At 38.7% G+C, this 20,094-nt stretch overlaps 1 protein-coding gene and 1 non-coding gene across 2 annotated transcripts; one reads left to right on the top strand and one right to left on the bottom strand.

Moving 5' to 3' along the window:
* Nucleotides 1–913: 913 nt before the first annotated feature.
* LOC131107139 (kinesin-like protein KIF3C) lies at nucleotides 914–19,522 on the bottom strand. The gene is made up of 8 exons (XM_058056873.1): nucleotides 17,703–19,522; nucleotides 7,117–7,218; nucleotides 6,923–7,045; nucleotides 6,696–6,814; nucleotides 5,255–5,371; nucleotides 5,062–5,170; nucleotides 4,830–4,978; nucleotides 914–3,461 (listed from the first exon to the last, which is right to left on the bottom strand). The coding sequence occupies exons 1-8, from the start codon at nucleotides 19,098–19,100 to the stop codon at nucleotides 3,374–3,376; spliced, it is 2,205 nt and encodes a 734-aa protein (XP_057912856.1). The 5' UTR covers nucleotides 19,101–19,522; the 3' UTR covers nucleotides 914–3,373.
* trnap-agg (transfer RNA proline (anticodon AGG)) lies at nucleotides 14,345–14,416 on the top strand. Its single transcript has one exon. It is a non-coding gene; the product is annotated as a tRNA-Pro (tRNA).
* Nucleotides 19,523–20,094: the final 572 nt, after the last annotated feature.

The following is a 20,094-nucleotide window of genomic DNA, read 5'->3' as shown; positions in this document are numbered from 1 at the left end:
TTTACAAAAATCAAGGATTTAAAAAAAATAAGTAACTGTGCTTCATCTGACAGTTGTGCCATTGCAGAATAAGACTGTCAGCAAAAATACACTCACACTGGCCTATAACGAGGCTGTGCGCTGATCATGAAATATTTAATTACCACACAAGGAGGGGGTGAAAGAGAGGCCTCTCTTCGCCTGTAAATCATCTGCAGATAAGATTCATATTGCACATATTGCTCATATTGTGTGTCTTGCATGATGTATACTGTATAGTGGAATAACAAGTGATGCCTGGATGCAATACTATATAGCAACACAGAATAATTGTAAAAAAAATATTACATACACATATAATAAGATAATAATACATACAATAATAATACAATAATACATATAATAATTTGTATTAATTTAAATATAAAAATATAGTATACATTGCTTTACCATTAAATACAAATGAGCTGTTTAATAAGTGACCTATAACATATAATTATTTATGTTTTGGATTATATAACGTATAAAATATAAATCCAAAGTCAACAGAGATTTTTTTAATGTTGTCAAAAATTACATTATTTAAATTAGAATTATTGAAGTATTTTTTTCATCATCAATTATGATCATATTTGACTACTTTGTCATCTATTGTTGCAATAAAGTTACAAGAAAAGGCTTTTTGACAGTGTTTTTATTAGTGTTTACCCCCCGGCCCCCTCCCCCCGGAACAGATGAGCTCAGCAGTATTGGCTTCAGCTATTTTACAACCATATATAGATACACGACTCCCCACTTCCCCACCATCCAATCCCCTCCACCGGCAGGTTACCATGGAGACTGGCTCCGTATCCACCTCCTCCACAGTCGTTCCTCACTTCCTGATTGTCTTTGGCTCACTGCTTCCATCCCTCCCCCCTCACCCATTTTTTTCTTTCTTTCTCCATCGGCATGTGATGCCCCCCCCACGCGCCCCACAGCCCTCTCCCGGTCATACGATATACTTTACAGGCCTGATACAGAACGGACACGTAGACAATGTGTAAAGACAAAATTCTTAACAACAATCACATTCACCCTGCTGTCACCATCAGAGTTCCGATGTATGATAAGCGGACAGAAATCATTTTTTCTTAAAAAAAAAAAAAGCACTATTAATGTACACAATGAAAATCTACCCTGACTAATACAGTTTTCTCTTTAAAACACCTTGCATCTGTAACCCACCTATTGCATTGCACATTGTATATCACCGCAATCACTTCATATCAACATGATCTATACTTCTTGTTTTAAAGGTCAATTGCATGTACTTTCACTTTCACTGAACGACACACATGTAGAAAACTAAGTGGGTCATTTAGGTGCTCAGTGACCACCACTCAAACAGATGGAAAAATACCAATTTTGTCTGGTGTGGTGTTTCGAAATGGAGTGACATCACATTTCATCCTTCACAGGACATTGAAATTTTTTTTTTAATGAATAGATCTCCAAAAACTGTAAATAATGATTGCAATATGTCAATAGAACCCTTCTTTTCACTCATCACTGAATAGACGACTGGGAAAATTAACAATGAATCAACTGCAACTCTCCGTGTGAATGTTCTGAGCTCCTGTTTCCTAACATCCTGTTTGTCTTCTTTACACAGCAAACTAGTCGAGACTTAATCAACAGCCCCTCGGCTATAGTCCACTTAGATACATCTACAGTCAATTCCACATAATCTGGCACATTCTTTTCATCGACTCATCTAATCCTCACTTTCACTTCCTCATGCCTCCTGTTTTATCATGTTTGCAAAGCCAGATTTGGCATGGAAGCGGCTAAAAAAAAAGGATGTTGTTCTTTTTCAATAGTTATTGAAAGGGATGTCCGATATTGGCTTTTTTTTTTTTTTGCAGAAAGATGATATTCCGATATTGTCCAATGCTCAATTTCCGACACCGATAAGTGTAACATGACATATCTTCTGTTATATACAGCAATTTTTTAATATAGTTTTTCATTCATTCATTCATTTTCTACCGTTTTTCCTCACGAGGGTCGCGGGGGTGCTGGAGCCTATCCCAGCTGTCTTTGGGCAAGAGGCGGGGTACACCCTGGACTGGTCGCCAGCCAATCACAGGGCACATATAGCCAAACAACCATTCACACTCACATTCATATCTATGGACAATTTGGAGTTACCAATTAACCTAGCATGTTTTTGGAATGTGGGAGGAAACCAGAGTACCCGGAGAAAACCCACGCATGCACGGGGAGAACATGCAAACTCCACACAGAGATGGCCGAGGGTGGAATTGAACCCCGGTCTCCTAGCTGTGAGGTCTGCACGCTAACCACTCATTCGCCATGCAGCCAAATTTATTTTCTATTTTATATATTTGTATCTTAAACTGTAGCAAATGATGGTCCACGTGGTCCGACTCAAACCAAAACAGACTCTAACCAAAGCAAATTTTCCCATAGAAAATAATGTAAATCCAATTAATCCATTCCAGGCACACTAAGCTCATTTTTTACACAAATGGACAACTGAATATTTAACAATTTAATTGAATTTAATTGAACCCTGGTCTCCTAGCTGTGAGGTCTGCGCACTAACCACTCGTCCGCCGTGCCGCCCCATAGTTTTTCATGATCGGGAAAAAATATACCCATATCAAGCATTTTTATGCTGATATCGGACATCCCTACTTATTGATGATTTCATGGTACCATAATTCAGATTCTTTATTATGACTTGAACTGAAATATCATAAAATATACATTTTAATTCGATTTTAAAGCATCCTATGTACCGTTTTCACCCAAATAGAAGAAAAAAAGTCTGCCAAAAAGAGCTTTTCTTCCTGTCACTCACAGTCATCACCATGGAAAAGTGTTTGAATGGGTGGCAAATTGATAGGATGCTAATTTTGTAGGTATTTTTTTTGAATACCAGTATGTTATTTAATTGATATTGGGCAATAAATAAATATTTAGGTCAACATGGTATACACATTGTATCCTGAGTTGACACTCAACACCACACCTCATCATTTCGACAGTGTGACAAAAAAAAACGTATGGATGTTACCTCTTTAAAGGAATGTATAATGGTATTTCGTTTTACCCTAAGAGACACAAATACATGAAATATGTACACTGATACCATACACAGGTTAAAAGCCACTTCGGTGACACACACACACACGTCATTTATCTAAACATGAAGAGACCATCACATGCAACAAAAGTTTGCGTTAGTTTCTCTTGATAAGCTTTTTAAGGTCCTTTAGATTCCTGTAACAACTTGAAAGAGGTGGTGTTTTGTGTTTCCTGTTCCAGCACCAAAATTTGCAGTAAAATAAATAACAATAATAATAAAAAAAAACTTTCAAAAGCTTTACTGTGCCGCCGCGGGCAGGGCAGTGGTGCAAGATGTTAGGGACACATTAGAGGAGGAGGAAGTGATAGATTTTTGGCTTTGACACCTGCAAGAAAAAGGAGAATTGTTTAAAATAGGAATGCGTAAAATACCGTAGAGTCACAGGTTAATGAGATTATATTGTCACAATGGGATTACAGACTGCTGAGGGGATGATGGGGGTGGGTAATCCTGAATAATGACACGTATCGGGTAGTACGTGCATTGCAGGGAGCGTTTACAATCGGCAGATAAAGGCGGAGGAGTAAAACCTGATCTTTCCATTAAGTGCTAATGCATGACATACGTAGGGCTAAAGTGCTTTACACCATTGAATCTCACTCGTTCACATGGAGATGACACTGAGCATGATGACACTTGAATATTTACACAATCTCTGTGTGGGCTTCATAATCACTGTGCATCTGCAGCGGCACTCAACGTTTTTACTATTTTGCAAAATAATGTACTAATGTACAATGAGGGTTCAATCATTTTTGTTTTCGATTGTAGGTGTTTTTAATTTTAGTTTTATTTCTACACGGTCTCAACTGCATTTTCAGTAATACAAAAAAATTTAATAATATTGGACTTTCAAAAATAATTAATTAATAAATATTTTTTTATTAATTACAGAATTATTTAATCATGCTTGATTAAAATAATAATAATATACAGACGTATATATATGAATGAACATGAATGTGAGTGTGAATGGTTGTTTGTCTACATGTGCCAGTCCAGGGTGTACACCGCCTCTTGCCCGAAGTTGGCTTTGATAGGTTTCAGCATAGCCCAGTAATACAAAAAAATTTAAATAATATTGGACTTTGAAAAATAATTAATTCAGAATTATTTAATCATGCTTGATTAAAATAATACTAATATACAGACGTATATATGAATGAACATGAATGTGAGTGTGAATGGTTGTTTGTCTACATGTGCCAGTCCAGGGTGTACATCGCCTCTTGCCCGAATTTGGCTGGGATAGGTACCAGCATACCCCAGTAATGCAAACAAATTTAAATAATATTGGACTTTGAAAAATAATTAATTCAGAATTATTTAATCATGCTTGATTAAAATAATAATAATATACAGACGTATATATGAATGAACATGAATGTGAGTGTGAATGGTTGTTTGTCTATATGTGCCAGTCCAGGGTGTACCCCGCCTCTTGCTCGAATTCGACTGGGATAGGTTCCAGCCTACCCCCGCCACCCTAGTGAGGATAAGCGGCATAGAAAATAGATGGATGGATATGAATGAACATGCTATCAAGTGAAAGTAGGGTTTAAAACAACAACAAAAGGAAGATTAGACAAATGGAAAGAACCTAGGCAGGTTGGACAGACATCAACTAAAAATGGTGGAGGGGGGGGGGGCAGCCATCTTGAATGCTAACTGAAGGAAAGACGTCGTTTCTCACCAGGAGCGAGATTTGTGGACACCGAGAATATCGTTGGTAGGTGAGTTGTCCGCAGAGGAGCTTTGGTTCTGCTCTGTATCCTTCAAGCGACCCAGTGAGTTGGTGTTTGGAGGGTTCATATCCAGCTCCAGAAACATGATGTTCTCAGCCTTAATCCACACAGAGAAGACACGTCGTGGTAAAATGGTAAATGTTTAGCCTATATAAAAAAACGGTCATTCACAGGCCTTACCCTGAATCTGGTATGAGCTCCCATCGTTATGGCAACCCTCGCATACTGGCTGATGGGTCGTTTGTATCCGACTGCAGATGCTGGCCTTTTCTTCATCTGTAAGGGTTTACTGAACAGGAAGAGGAAGTGGAGATCAGAAATCAATGATGAAAAGGATGCGATACATATTCATGAAGATCTATCCATCACTAACCTCTCAGTGGGAACGAGAGGTTGGAACTTCCACTGATCCTCTTCGGTGTCAAAGGTCATTCTGCTCATGATCTTATTCTTCTCTTCTGGAGGGATGAAGTTCTCGATGATCAGGTACCTTCGTGTTGAAGGAGGGATAAAAATGAACGAGGATCGACATCCTGCTTTTGTCAGTGTTAAGATACCGTTAAGCGCTCCAATTAAGCAGAGATTGGGGGAGGGCGGAGAGTTTATCTGGCTTACAGCCACACCAATATAAGGAAGTCCGCACCTCCGTGCGGACCTCTGTGGTAAAACCTCCAAATTTTACCACGCCTTTTGAAACAGCGCGTTTTGAGTCATCCCAAACTTCTTTCAGGGCTCACTTCCAAATGTGCAAAGCTCATTAATCTGAAACTTTGGCATGGTTTAACACGAGAGTAAAACATTCTTACTACATTTATAGGTAAAAAATGGGAGCATAATAGAGGCCTCTAGACATAAAATAACATCCCTATAGTCACCCCTACACTCGTATTACCCGATATAGTGGACATAAAAGAGACAAAATAAGCTGTCTAGGACATAAATGAAACATAATATAGACTCATATATGTTTGCATTGGCGAGAGGCAGGGGACACCCTGGACTGGTGGCCAGCCAATCACAGGGCACATATAGACAAACAACCATTCACACTCACATTCATACCTATGGACAATTTGGAGTGGCTAATTAACCTAGCATGTTTTTGGAATGTGGGAGGAAACCGGAGTACCCGGAGAAAACCCACGCATGCACGGGGAGAACATGCAAACTCCACACAGAGATGGCCGAGGGTGGAACTGAACTCGGGTCTCCCAGCTGTGAGGCTTGCTTGCTAACCACTCAACGGCCGTGCAGCCCACTTTATGTATGTATTTTACTTAATTTAGCTGTTTTTCATGCTTGGAAATGCATAATTTAGACAAAAATTTATTTCCACTTCAACCTATAATGCAGACCAGGGTTCAATTCCACTCTTCAAGGCCATCTCTGTGTGGAGTTTGCATGTCCTCCCCGTGCATGCGTGGGTTTTCTCCGGGTACTCCGGTTTCCTCCCACATTCCAAAAACATGCTAGGTTAATTGGCGACACCAAATTGTCTATACGTATGAATGTGAGTGTGAATGGTTGTTTGTCTATATGTGCCCTGTGATTGGCTGGCGACCAGTCCAGGGTGTACCCCGCCTCTTTCCCGAAGACAGTTGGGATTGGCTCCAGCACCCCCGCGACCCTCGTGAGGAAAAAGCGGTAGAAAATGAATGAAGGAATATTCTCATGCACTCCAAGTGATTATTTCATATTTTACATTCAATGAGTTACCCAACAATCTGCTCGGTGCCCCTTTCGAATGTTTTTCATAATTAGGGCATTGATGGAATATGGGAAACCTTGTTTTTTTTCTTGGCTTATTCCCTTACTTGAACTTGAGCTCTCTGGTGAGTTCATTCTGTGTCTGCTCCAGCTCCTGTCGGCTCCTCACGTGTTCATCATTCACATCCTGGATCTCCGCTTTGATGCACTGAAGCTTGGCATACAACTAAGAGGAAGCGACAGAGACAAAATACGAGCTGAAATTTGGTCGCCCCGGGGCAGCAGCATCATCAGAAGCACTGCATGATGACTTTCCTACACCTCTTTGTCTTACTTTTTTGAGCTTCTTGGTCTTGGCCTCCACTTCTTGCTGCAGAGAAGTAAAAGTCTCCCTCAACTCCAACGTCTCGTCATCCTGCACCAACATCTGCTGCTGTATCTCCCTCTCCCTGCGTGTCTGCAGACATCAGGCATGTTTAACTCCTCCTTGTGGGGAACACCTTCGTTACTAGGCATGCAGACACGTACCTGTTCAGCAATCTCATGCCTTTTCACCTCCAGCATCTTCTGCTGTTCATTGGTGTGATCTATGATGTTCTTACCACCAACCAGCAGCTTGCTCTCCATTGCCTAAAAAAACAAAAATCATGTAATACTCAGCTTCTAAGACATCATGTAGGATCTCTTCATTATTGAAGATGTCATGAGAAGTCAGAGTTTAGCTTTTTATTTGGCTTTTTTGTGATGTTGTGACACTACCACAGAGGCATACTAGTGATGGCTAAAACGGAAAAAGTGTGATGATAACCATAGAACCAGAAATTATATCTAGTTATCTGGTAAAAATTAAGGCTTTTTACAAAATGACATATTTTCATCTTGTCCACCATGAGTCGATTCATTGATTCATTGATCTCGCCATGGATCACGTGAAGGATCATTTCTCCCTTTCATTCATCATGTATGCATTTTAAGTTATATTCTATAACAATAAAAACTATAACAATGTGTTGTGTGTCAATATTTTTGGCTTTCTGAAACAGATGACTTGGATTTACATTCTTTTCTTATCTGAAAAAATGTGCATTCATTCCAGTTAGACTCAATTAACGGTGCTAACCAAGGTTGAACTGTACAACACTATATTGTATGTATGTAGAACTGTGAGAGGGTTTTGAGCAGGGGTGGGCACTACAACTACGGCTCGGGGGCCACATGCGTCCCACCAAGCATTTGAATCCGGCCTGCCAATTGCTTTCTAAGTATTTCAACTTTTAACGTACAAACTGGCAACATGACTTGCAAGTCATATGTCTTATTTAATAAAAAAACAACAACAAAACTTGACAAAAAATGACAAAGTTTGATGTGGTCTGATGTTTAAAGAAAAAAGGGACATGAGAACATAGAACTGATAGTATAACACTTTTACGGATAAAATTAGACAAATAATTCAAGGAAAATTATAGGCATAAAATAGTCAAAATATTTGCCCACCCCTGGTTTAGAGTATCAAAAATTGGCTTTTTAAGGACTTTTTATGGGTAAAAACTACAGAAAAGTAATGTATGACACTTCGCAATGCACTGTTTTGTTCAAATTATAAAAAAAAAAAACAGAAAAAAGGGGATAGTGTAAGTCAGGGGTCCCAAACACGCGGCCCGCGGGCCATATGTGGCCTGAATGACACTACTTTGAGGCCCCCGCCTTGATATGGAAGTTTAATGTTAGTGCGGCCCGCGCAAGTTTGATATGGATGCTCTATGGTATCATGTACGCAGAAAAAATTATTACGTTTGATTAATGTTCATGTTAAAGGTTAAATAACTGTTAATAGTTAACCTCCCTATCCGTGTGGAAGTGGTAAGTTTTTGGCTATTTAAGTTTAAAGGAAATAACTTGAAGGCTACCGTTTAGGTCGCTAGCTCTCTAGTTTGCGAGTTAGCATGTATCTCAAGACCCTGCAGTTGCGCAATATGTTGTAAATAAAAAGAGTATAAATGTGACTATAGTCGTGTTTTGTCATGTCTACAGGGCTCTAATAATGCTTTGTTCATTTTAATCTGAAAAAAATAATTTGTCTACCCACCAACTATATGTGGTTTCTTAAGTTTTTATTATTTGCTGTTTTATTATTATTATATTTATTTATTACTGATTGATTGATTTTGTTTATTCTTGATTTGTTTATTTATTTTTCATCTTATTTTGTGTAGAAAAATAAAAAGTAAGATATTTGAGAACAGTGGAATGTTTTATCAGAGCTTTTCTTGTAGAAAATTTTAAATTTTTTTGTTTTTAATAAATGCGTTTTTGTTTTTTTTTGGAAAACCTGATGTGGCCCAGTCTCACCCAGACCCGAGCTCCAGTGGCCCCCAAGTAAACAGAGTTTGAGACCCCTAGTGTAAGTAAATGTACATTTTGAAAACTTGCACATACCACACGGAGTTGCTCACCACTTAATTACATGAAAACACAAAACACACTTGTACGGAGGGTACAGTGGAGTCCCTCAGAGAGGCTTTACATAAAGCCTCTTTGTTAAGGGCTGTTTTTGTCTTGTGAATGTCTTTCTAGCTCTGTGGGGACAAACTACATACTTAGAACAGTGGCGGCATTTGCACCACTAGTGCTTGACATGGGAGTTTGAGGGTTTAGACTTAGTTTCAGGCATTCTTTAGAATGTATTAGTGTTGCAGTTCTATAAAAACACAGGCAGGATTGTGTGTGTGTTCTTTGTGTTCATTCATATTCATTGTGCTCCCTTTTAGGGCTGATTCATGTCAGGGGTTTTCTCTCTCATGCATCCCTTGTCCCTTCCTCCTGATAGGCTGGTCATTGTTCTAGAGGCGAATACTGTACATGCAGCCTTTAGGTCAGGGGTCTCCACATTTTATCCACAGAGGGCCACATATTGAAAAATGAAAGGATATTTTGTATAGAAGTTATTCGTGTACTGCATATCAGCATTGTGACACAGTTGAAAAAGTGCATTATTAATGTGAATTCGTTTTTTCCCCCCATTTTTGCTGTTGTTTTCCAAACTTTCTTCTTTATTTGTAATATTATGACTTTATTCCCATAATATTACAACCCATGTTTTGTTTGATTCTAATACTTTTAAACAAAACATTTTTTCTTTAATATTTCATGCCTATGCTACAACAATGCCTCATAATATTATGAGTTTATTCTCTTACAGCTGTTTTTTCCAGTTCTGTTGTTGTGGGGTTTTTTTTTTTTTTACATTTTCCAACTATTTCCACTTTCTTATGGTAAATTTTATTTATTCATCATATTTTGCCTTTTTCTGCAACCTAGCTTTCTTGTAATATTACAACTTAATTTTTTTACTTTATTTTCTGAAAATTACAATGTTTCAGATTTTCTGATTAAAAAAATATATAATTTAATAGAAAAAAATATAATTTAATTAATTTTCAGATTAAATTATATTTTTAGAATGTGCCACAGACCCAAGAAAAAACGGGCCCCCTGCTTTAGACTACAATCAGTCATCATATTTGATAATTTTCTCAAACAGGTATGTCACAGATAAGTTTGTAAACATTTTGTTCTTTATAGGTGTCAATACATGTCATGTTCTCCTCATATTTTGACTTCCTGAAGGAGAAGCCTTTCATATTGAGCTGCTCACTCATTTATATGGCCTGCAGGGAGCGCCTGTGCTATAAATACAAAGTGACGACAACAGGTCTTGCCTGTGAAACAGAAAGACCGAAAAGCAGACAAAGCAGAGAGGTTGAAATTGAAAGGTAGCGACAGGACACACCGACATGAACCGATGCGGCGGAAAGAGAAGAAAAACAAAGGTCAAGGCATCTCTGGTGCACATCATGTTGGATGTATGCAGCACTTAAGAAGGCACAGCATCAGGACCGAAATTACATTAGCATCCACTCACTGTCAATCATCTCTTGCTCTTGTCATATTGATGCTGCCTGAAGGAAAACACTGATGGAAACCACTTCTAGTGCAGCACTTATTATATAAGAATGGTTTCTAATTCATCAGTTGCTAAATGTTTGGCAAACATGTCCATATTTAGCTTATATTTGTTTATGTCAAATACATTTTACAGACATGGGATGTGAACCAGCATCTAATTAAACTAAATAAAACTAAAATCCAGTCGTCCATTGCCAAAATAATAAAAAAAATCGCTAAATCGTTTCATGATTGATTAGGCCTATTATTAGTCAAAACTAGAAAACCACTAGGAGAGCGACGATCTAGACCGCCATAGTTTTCCCCCTATATTGTGATTTACATACATTTATATAAATGTCAGTCCTACATTTATTTATCCAACATATTTAGATTGTTATTTAGATTACCATTGTAACAATGCTAACATACTAACGGTAGCATGATAGTGATAAGTGTTTATATATATGTCTACCCATGAAAATAGCTAAAACTACTAGTATGCTAACATTAGTATGCTAACAATGCTAACCTGAACGAAAGTGAAAGGGTGAATTTGGGGAAAAAATTTGAATAGTGTTTATATTTGTGTCTAGCTATGAAAATGACTAAAAAATTATACTATGTTAGCAATCCTAACATGCTAATATTAGTATGCTAATATGTGGCATAATAGTACTCTGTGTTAATATAAATGTCTAGCTATGAAAAAGGCTAAAAATGTACTAATGTTAGCATGCTAACACCTAGCAAAAGAGTGGTGTACATATATACGTATATGTGTGTCTTATGAAAATCAATACATATGTTAGCATGTCTCTGAAAGGCTTTACTGTTTGTCCACATGCAACACAACACTCCACACTTATAGCATGTACACACAGACACACACAGGCTACATCAATATTTTAGTGAGGGCTTCACTGCTGAATGAGAGATGAGTGATTAGATGTTTTGTTTAGCTTACACTTACACACACACACACACACACACAGATCTTTCCCTCTAATGAAACAGGAAGGTGGAAAAACAGGAAACAGTCAATCTATCCCCAAAAGGATGCATACTATGCATTGTATATGAGGAAATGAGATGAGGTGGAGTCAAGGGAAATTATGTGTGTGTGTGTGTATTGTTATTTCAGAGTTTCCCACAGGACTACAATCTACCTGTGGCAAAATGTGTTGTTAGAGCTTCTTTAATAACCGACGTTATTGACTTCAGGTCTTGGTTTCATCTCATGTGTGCGCTTGATACCTGGGTTTTTCCTGGGCTCCCAGGCATTGCAAGTGTTGTATGATATTGACAAACAGGTATGTAATAATGCGCAACCAAGTCAATTGTGGTAGGTGTGTATGAGGTGTGTTAAGGAGCAGAGTTACAACGCCGTCATTTATACTATTCTCATTCATCCAGGTCACTGTATTCTCAGGGCATTCAATCGATTCCAATTGGACTGATTGGTTTGTCTTAGAAGACGTTTCAAAACGATAGGATCAGCTGCTCAACAGTCAATTACACCGCAAAATATCCCCAAAACTTATCACGAACATCTATTGAGGACATAGCGCTTCAGATAATAAAGCTTGGTTGGTGGTGACGGATGTGTTTACTCCTAAAGCCACATGACTCCACTCCGCTGACGTGTCAAAAATGCCCTTGTTGTCCTGCTTTCATACTCTCCGGCAGCCAGAAAATGACAGATTGTTTATTTGTTGATGTGCAAACGTTGCCTACTAAACAGGCATCAGCTGATATGAATGTAAGTAAGCAATGTCCCACACTAATCGTGAGTGATTGTAATGATCTCATGTTTATGCAGGGGCTACACATTTAGCCTTGCTGCTCTTCAGTGAAGGAGACCCTTCCTTAAAGAATGGGAGGGTTTTTACTGTTGCCTGTTCAGACAACTAAGCGAACCGGGAGGTCGGGAAGCTGTGAAGTTGTGAAAGTGTGAGGTGCTCTGTCAACATGCACAAACTACACCAGAGGTGTCCAGAGGGTTGCAGCATGGTTTCCCTTCCGTTTTTTTTTTTTTTTTTTTAAGCTGACATTTTACAAGAATAAAGCCAAAATATTACAATAAAAAAGTCAATTCTAACCAAGAAAGAGTGAACAATTTATACATAATACATGTTTAATTTATGAGAATTTTTTTTACTAGACTACTATAATTGTAGTAGTCACAATTACTTTGAGGAAAAAATTACAAAATGGGAATATATATATAAATTTCTATATATGTATATATTTCTAGAAAAAACTGCATCTCAGCCTTTTCATGTTGGTGAAAAAGCTTATTATCAGTATTATTATTATCAGTATTATTATCAGTAGTATATATATATTTTTTGAATTACTAAATTACAAAATGGGAATATATATATATATATATATATTTAAATTTTAATTACAAAATGGGAATATATATATATATATATATATATATATATATATATATATATATATATATATATATATATTCCCATTTAGTAATTCAAAAAATACATATATATATATACTACTGATAATAATACTGATAATAATAAAATGGGAATATGGGAATATATATATATATATATATATATATATATATATATATATATATATATATATATATATATATATATATATATATATATATATATATATATATTCCCATTTTGTAATTTAGTAATTTAGTAATTCAAAAAATATATACGTATACTACTGATAATAATACTGATAATAATAAAATGGGAATATAAAATGGGAATATATATATTCCCATTTTGTAATTTAGTAATTCAAAAAATATATATATACTACTGATAATAATAATACTGATAATAAGCTTTTTCACCAACATGAAAAGGCTGAGATGCATTTTTTTCTAGAAATACATATAACTTTATTAGCATGTTGCATTTTCTTCCATTTTTCAGCAAGTGGGCCTTGGTGACAAAAGTCTGTCCTCCATGGTGAGGAAACAGTCGGATGTTGTTGTAGTTCAACCAGCTAGCAGCATCCAGTAGAAACTGTTCCTGACCTAATTGCATTTCAAACTGATCTTACCTACCAAATAGTTGCTCATTTATGTACTCATATACTTCTTAGTATCTCTGAGGCTGACTCTCTGAGAGCCTGAGAGATAAGAAGAGACAAAAATTCTAATATTTGGGGCCTGAGCTTTTCTTCCTGTCACTTACACAGACACACACAGCACTCAAAAAAGTGTGTCAGAGACTGGGCAAGTTCCAAACAACAGAGTATATACTAGAGGAGGCCTCTTGTATTTGGGTCAATAAAAAAACAGCACAAACCTTGCATGTGGTGCCCTAGAATGAACTAATAAAAATATATCTTGCATGTTTTTGATGGATACCGATGCAAAGACAGGAAATACTTGACCTCAATCATCTTCTCCCTCGGGTTGATTCTGGTGGCTGCTGACACCACTCAGCACAGGAACCACCCACTCAGCATCAAACATGAGAACTTGCACTGTGTAGCGGGATGGCAGAGGATTTGATACGGTTCAGCAGTATTACGGCCCACGGTGCTTTGAAGGACAATGTGAGGCCAAGAAATATGAGAGGCCTGACACAGAAATGGACATGAAAGCGGTACGTGCGCAAGGGGGCAGGATCATGATCTACATTAGCACGATCCCAGGGGGACATTCCCACACTGCTGCATACCTTCACCCGCCTTTTAAAACTCAAGAACATATGAGATAAGTGTTCTTGTCTCCAGGACACTTTGCTTGTTTTGTTGTCCTAGGACTCATACTAAACATCTACTGTATGTATACATATATATAATATGTGGCTCGTTGGTCTAGGGGTATGATTCTCGCTTAGGGTGCGAGAGGTCCCGGGTTCAAATCCCGGACGAGCCCTTGTATTTTGTTATGACTCACAAAATTGAGTATAGTTGGCGCAGAGTGGAACCTTTAAAGCAGGGATCTCAAACTCAATTTACTTGGGGGCCCCTGGAGCTAGGGTCTGGGTGAGACTGGGCCGCATCAGGTTTTCCAAAAAAAAAAGCATTAATTAAAAACATTTTTTTTTAAAAACTTCACTTTGGTTCCAATTTTCTACAAGAAAAGCTCTGATAAAACATTCCACTGTTCTCAAATATCTTACTTTTTTTTGTACACAAAATAAGATGAAAAATAAATAAACAAATCAAGAATAAAGAAAATCAATCAATCAGTAATGAATAAATAAATATAATAATAATAATAAAACGGCAAATAATAAAAACTAAAGAAACCACATATAGTTGGTGGGTAGACAAATTATTTTTTTCAGATTAAAATTAACAAAGCATTATTAGAGCCTTGTAGACATGACAAAACACGACTATAGTCACATTTATACTCTTTATTTACAACATATTGCGCAACTGCAGGGTCTTGAGACACATGCTAACTCGCAAACTAGAGAGCTAGCGTCCTAAACGGTAGCCTTCAAGTTATTTGCTTTAAACTTAAATAGCCAAAAACTTACCACTTCCACACGGATAGGGAGGATAACTAACAGTTATTTAACCTTTAACATGAACATTAATCAAACGTAATAATTTTTTCTGGGTACATGATACCATACAGCATCCATATCAAACTTGCGCGGGCCGCACTAACATTAAACTTTCATATCAAGGCGGGGGCCTCAAACTTGTGTCCTGCTTGAGACCCCTGCTTTAATGGGAAACGGCACTTTTTTGGGAATGTCGCCCATCATTCACAATCATGAACACAAATTTTTCTGTGCCTTATAACACGAGAAAACATGTTAATTTGAGCTAGCTTAACAATTGGGATACACCTATTTCGACTATGAAGCCCTCTTAAAAAAAAAGACTAACAACGTTGCATGGTTTGATATCTATGCTGTGATCCGGCATTAACACGTACACTGATGATAATAAGTAATAGTTGCAGTATCTTGCCATATTTTGATTATTTAAAACTTATTTTTGAGGTGCATCGATACACATACTTATGCTAGTTTCTTCAATAACAACAGCAGCGACAACACTTACGATATCCGCTCTCATTGGGATGGCTGTATCTTCCAGCACAAGATGTGTGCTCCAGCATTTAGGTAAAAAATGCGGACGGCAAACAAGCATCTTGTTGAGTCTTTGTAGCGAAATGGAGAGATAGGTATCCACTCTTCTTTCTGTGAATGACGCTGAGACTAGCAATTAGCGACGCGTTGTGTTAGTGTGCGAGCTAAAACTAGTTTTTCTTGCTAGGTGCTACAATGATAATATCGCTGTAGCTTTGTTAATATACATGCAAGTCAGTTATGTACATTTTTAGGGTTTTTGTGAGGGCTTTAGCGTCAAAATTGGTATTTCCCATGATGCATGTTGCCAGCTTGATTATATCAACTTGTTTTCTCGCGCTGGAATTCACAGAAAAGGGAAATAAATATGTGTTCATGTTTCATATAAGGATTGTGAATGAAATTGTGGATTGTGAAAATTTGTGCAGTTCCTATCAAAATCCATTTTTTTTGTAATACAGTATATCTTAATTGATCTCAGTGTACTACAAGTACTGACTGCAAGCCATCTCTCAAACTGGCGGCATAAAAATATTTTCCTGAATCACAGCAAGTAATTACCGTAGCTGGGATTCACTCTTTGATTGCTGGTTGAGAGACGGCTGACATTTTAACATCCGTGTAGCCACACAGTTTCTTGTCTGTATGTAAAAACCAAGCCGACGGTGGATCAAGAACATAACAGGATACCAGAATGGGTCTAAAATGAAGAAGTCACGTGAAATGTTGGCTTAACCGAGTTTGTTACAAACAAGTTGTTGATCATACTCAGAGAATTCTTCAGCCTATGGTGTTTTCAACTGGACCCATGGTTGGCATCCATTAAATTCCTAGTTCAACTACTGTTTCTGTATAGTCAGGATTTAAAGGTCTATATGAATGATCATCATTACACAGGAAAACTGCTTAACTACTTAACAGATTTCCATTAGGTTTTGTTGATGGGAAAGTCATTCAATTTTGTTGGACAAAGGAAATTGGAGATCTGGGAAATGGGTCAAACAAGACAAGCGAAATTGCAGCAATAGTAGGTTGTCATTTTGCAAGAAGATTATTATGCACAATTAGATGTAAATCCAGTCAGGAATTTCGATGAACAATATGTGGTCAGTGGGATTATCCTATGGGAATTAGTCTGTATTTGCCTGTGTTAACGTTGGAGATTATTATTTGAGGGTATTTTTTTTTTTAAAGGATGGGGAAATTCCTGGATGTTCTGAACTACTTTTTCAATGCCAGTGTCATGTTAATTAGAATAACGCAGCCAAGGACGTGTTTGCCAGAGCATGGATGAAGATGCTGTTCTAGCCAAGACTGCAACTCTATGCTGCCAGGTAGTACTTAAATATGCAGACACATTTTTTTGTGTGCTCACATCTTGGACCGACTTCACACTCTTTGTTTAAAAGGGAGCAGCTGCACCATTACACCACCACTTTATTAAAATTATTTTAAGTGCAAAATGCAAAACTTAAAGAATAAACAAAAATGCTCAGACCTGGGATCGATCTCACACTTTGTTTAAAAGGGAGCAGCTGTACCATTACACCACCATTTTCTTTAAATAAAGTTAACTTCTAAATAACAAACTGAAAGAATAAAAAGATGCTCCGAACTGGGATGAATCTTACACTCTTTGTTTAAAATGGAGCAGCTGTACCATTACACCACCGCTTAATTGTCTTATTCTGCATGTGAAATGTGTCTGTTTTTGTTCGCTCCTTTCTCAGGCTGACTTGGTGATCTATGCCCCATAACAGCGATGCACATCCTTTGCGATGCACACCCACCATAGATCGTGGGGCCCTGCACAGCGTGTGTTCTGCGTGTAGGGAGGGGCGGGTCTATTTTTGTGCCTCCCTTGCACTAGAGGATTTTAGGGGAGGTGTCACAGCTTGAGAAACATTTTTGAAAATAAATTTTTTCACACCTCGTAAGCTAATTTTGATAGTGAAAAAGTTTCATCAGTTTTTCGGGGACTAGATGAGGCCCCCTGTTGTGTTATGTTCTTTGAAGAAAGGCTCACAGTGCCACCGTTTGAAAAGCCTTATACAGTATTTTGAAGGAGAACACCAAAAAAAGCAGTAAAGTTAAGATGAAGTTCCTCACCTTGTACTTGGCAGTCAGCTGCTCTGTGGCTTCCTGCTCCTTCCGAAGATCCCCCATCATCCTCTCCTTCTCCCCGAGAAGCCTCTGCTTCTCCTCAGCTAGAAGAGATCGATCTCCTCTGATGGCCTCCTTCTCCCGCTCCAGACGCTGCTCCTCTTGCTTGACATAGTCCTCTGCCTCCTTCTCCACCTCCTCCTCCTCCTCTTCACAATCGAGGTCTTCATCCCCGTTGTCGTCCACCTGCTCCTTCTTCTGCTGGCTCCTCCACTTCCTGTGGTTGAGCTGGGCCCTGAGCCGAGCGATTTCCCGCTGGAACTCTCGGAGAAGGGCGTCTTTGGGGTCCTCGTTGACTCGAGGCTGGTTTTGGATGTTCTTGGCTCGGTTGGCGTAGCGGAGAGTGGTGAGGGTTTCGTCGTAGTGTTGGGGGGAGGGGCCTAAAGTGGCCACCATGACGGTCTTGGCGTTGCCACCTAGTGAGTCCTGCAATAGACGGGTCAGCTTTGAGTCCCGGTATGGCACATGGCCACTACGGCCATCTGCGAGGGCTGATATCACATTCCCTAACGCCGACAGAGAAAGGTTTATCTTAGCCGCCTCTTTCAAACGCTCCCCTTGGACGCCTGTCTTAGCCTGGCGCTCGCTACCAGCCAGATCCACCAGGTTGAGGCGACCAACCCGGATATGCTTTCTCCCATCCGGGCCCGGCTGGCCACACTCCACGGTGATCAGGAACAGGGCGTGAGACCTGGATGAATGTTCATTCATGTCCGTGGCCCCCACTGCCCTCGCTTGGTTGCCCACATTCATCACCTCCTCGATCTCCTTGATGCTCTTGCACACACAAGAGGTTAGATCTGGTACATAGACTCCAGTCTCTGGACTTTCTCTAAGCTCCAGTCCTCGGGCGTTGCCATGGTTGGGGTCCAAGAGATCACGGACCTCCTCGCGATAGATCTCCAGGTAGGACGCCCGTACCAGGTACTGCTTATCAGACTGCGAGCGGGAGATGTGTGTAAAGATGTGGTCAAAGGCATTGGGTATCACCCCCCGTTTCTCGGGGTCCAACCACATCCCCTGCATTGTGTACGTCTTCCCAGTGCCGGTTTGCCCATAAGCAAAAATGGTACCATTGAATCCTGCCAGAACAGAATCAATCAGAGGCCGAACGCTCTCATCATACAGATCCCGTTGTTTGGAATTGGCATCATACACTGCGTCGAATGTGAAGGTTTTCTGGGGTTCACTGTGGGATGCTCGAGGATTCCTGAGGATCACCTGTCCAAGCCGTAGGTCCATCTGCACGATGCCCCCAGAGGGCCCGTTGGACTGCTCTTTCCGGTTCAGAGGTCTACATCGAACAACCACCTTTACTGACTCACTGCTCTTGTTCTTAGACATGGCTGGCTTTTTCAAAACGATAATTTGAACACAAACACCTTGTTTGCTAGCTGAGAACTGTCACCATAGATGTTCTTCTCATTAACAGAATATTCAAAACGACTTGATAATTATATCTTGGATGTAAATAATAATCAGCACAAGCTAGCATTCAGTCAGTACAAATGACAACATGCGATACTGTCTGTTAAATTAGCATAAATGGCAGGCAGCTCTCACAGACTGGATCGACGCTCCATTCCTCGGTTCGTATCCGAATAATATAGCCGCACTTTCAGCTATAAAAAGAAGAACACTTCGCTAACATTGTCTTCATTTTACACGCCGAAAGGATCCACATCTTTCTGTCCTTCGCTCATTGATGCTCCGGGTGTCGGTCTCGAGACAGATCCTCCTACTGAACATTCGAGCTCCACACCCCATGTCACTGCGGAGTAAAGCAAAGGATGATGGGAAATTGAGTTCATCATTTTGGGGTCGCTTCCAAACAAGCCATCATTTTCAATTGCATTTTTTTTCGTTTAATATAAAAAATACATATTGAACACTATTTTTGCATTTAACGAACAATATCATATATAAAATAAATAACTTTAATATAATTGTATGATTTTTTCAAATATTTGTAATATTTTCAGTGAAAAATTGACACACAACACACTCATGTTAACATTAATGTGATGTTAGGCATGCAATTTACATGTTTTTACAGGGTTATCAACTGTCAAACTGTTGATGTATGCTGAATAAATACACGTATAACATTTATTTTTTAGAAAATATCATTTAAAAATAATATTATATAACGTGACTATAACATGGGGACCGCTCGTAGAACTACCGAAGTTCCGAGTGGTAATCCTTGTGGTGCAACACTGCCATCTAGTGTGTAACATTGGAACACACTCTAAGCGACAACCATGCAATGTCACAAAAGGAGGTCAGGAGAGTCATGTAAGAGATACATAATGTTCTTCTACCCCAAGTGTATACG

The sequence above is a fragment of the Doryrhamphus excisus genome, chromosome 19 (genome assembly GCF_030265055.1).
Source record: "Doryrhamphus excisus isolate RoL2022-K1 chromosome 19, RoL_Dexc_1.0, whole genome shotgun sequence".
Classification (NCBI taxonomy): domain Eukaryota; kingdom Metazoa; phylum Chordata; class Actinopteri; order Syngnathiformes; family Syngnathidae; genus Doryrhamphus; species Doryrhamphus excisus.
Note: the sequence above shows the minus strand (reverse complement) of the source record. Positions and strands in the feature narration are given on the sequence as shown.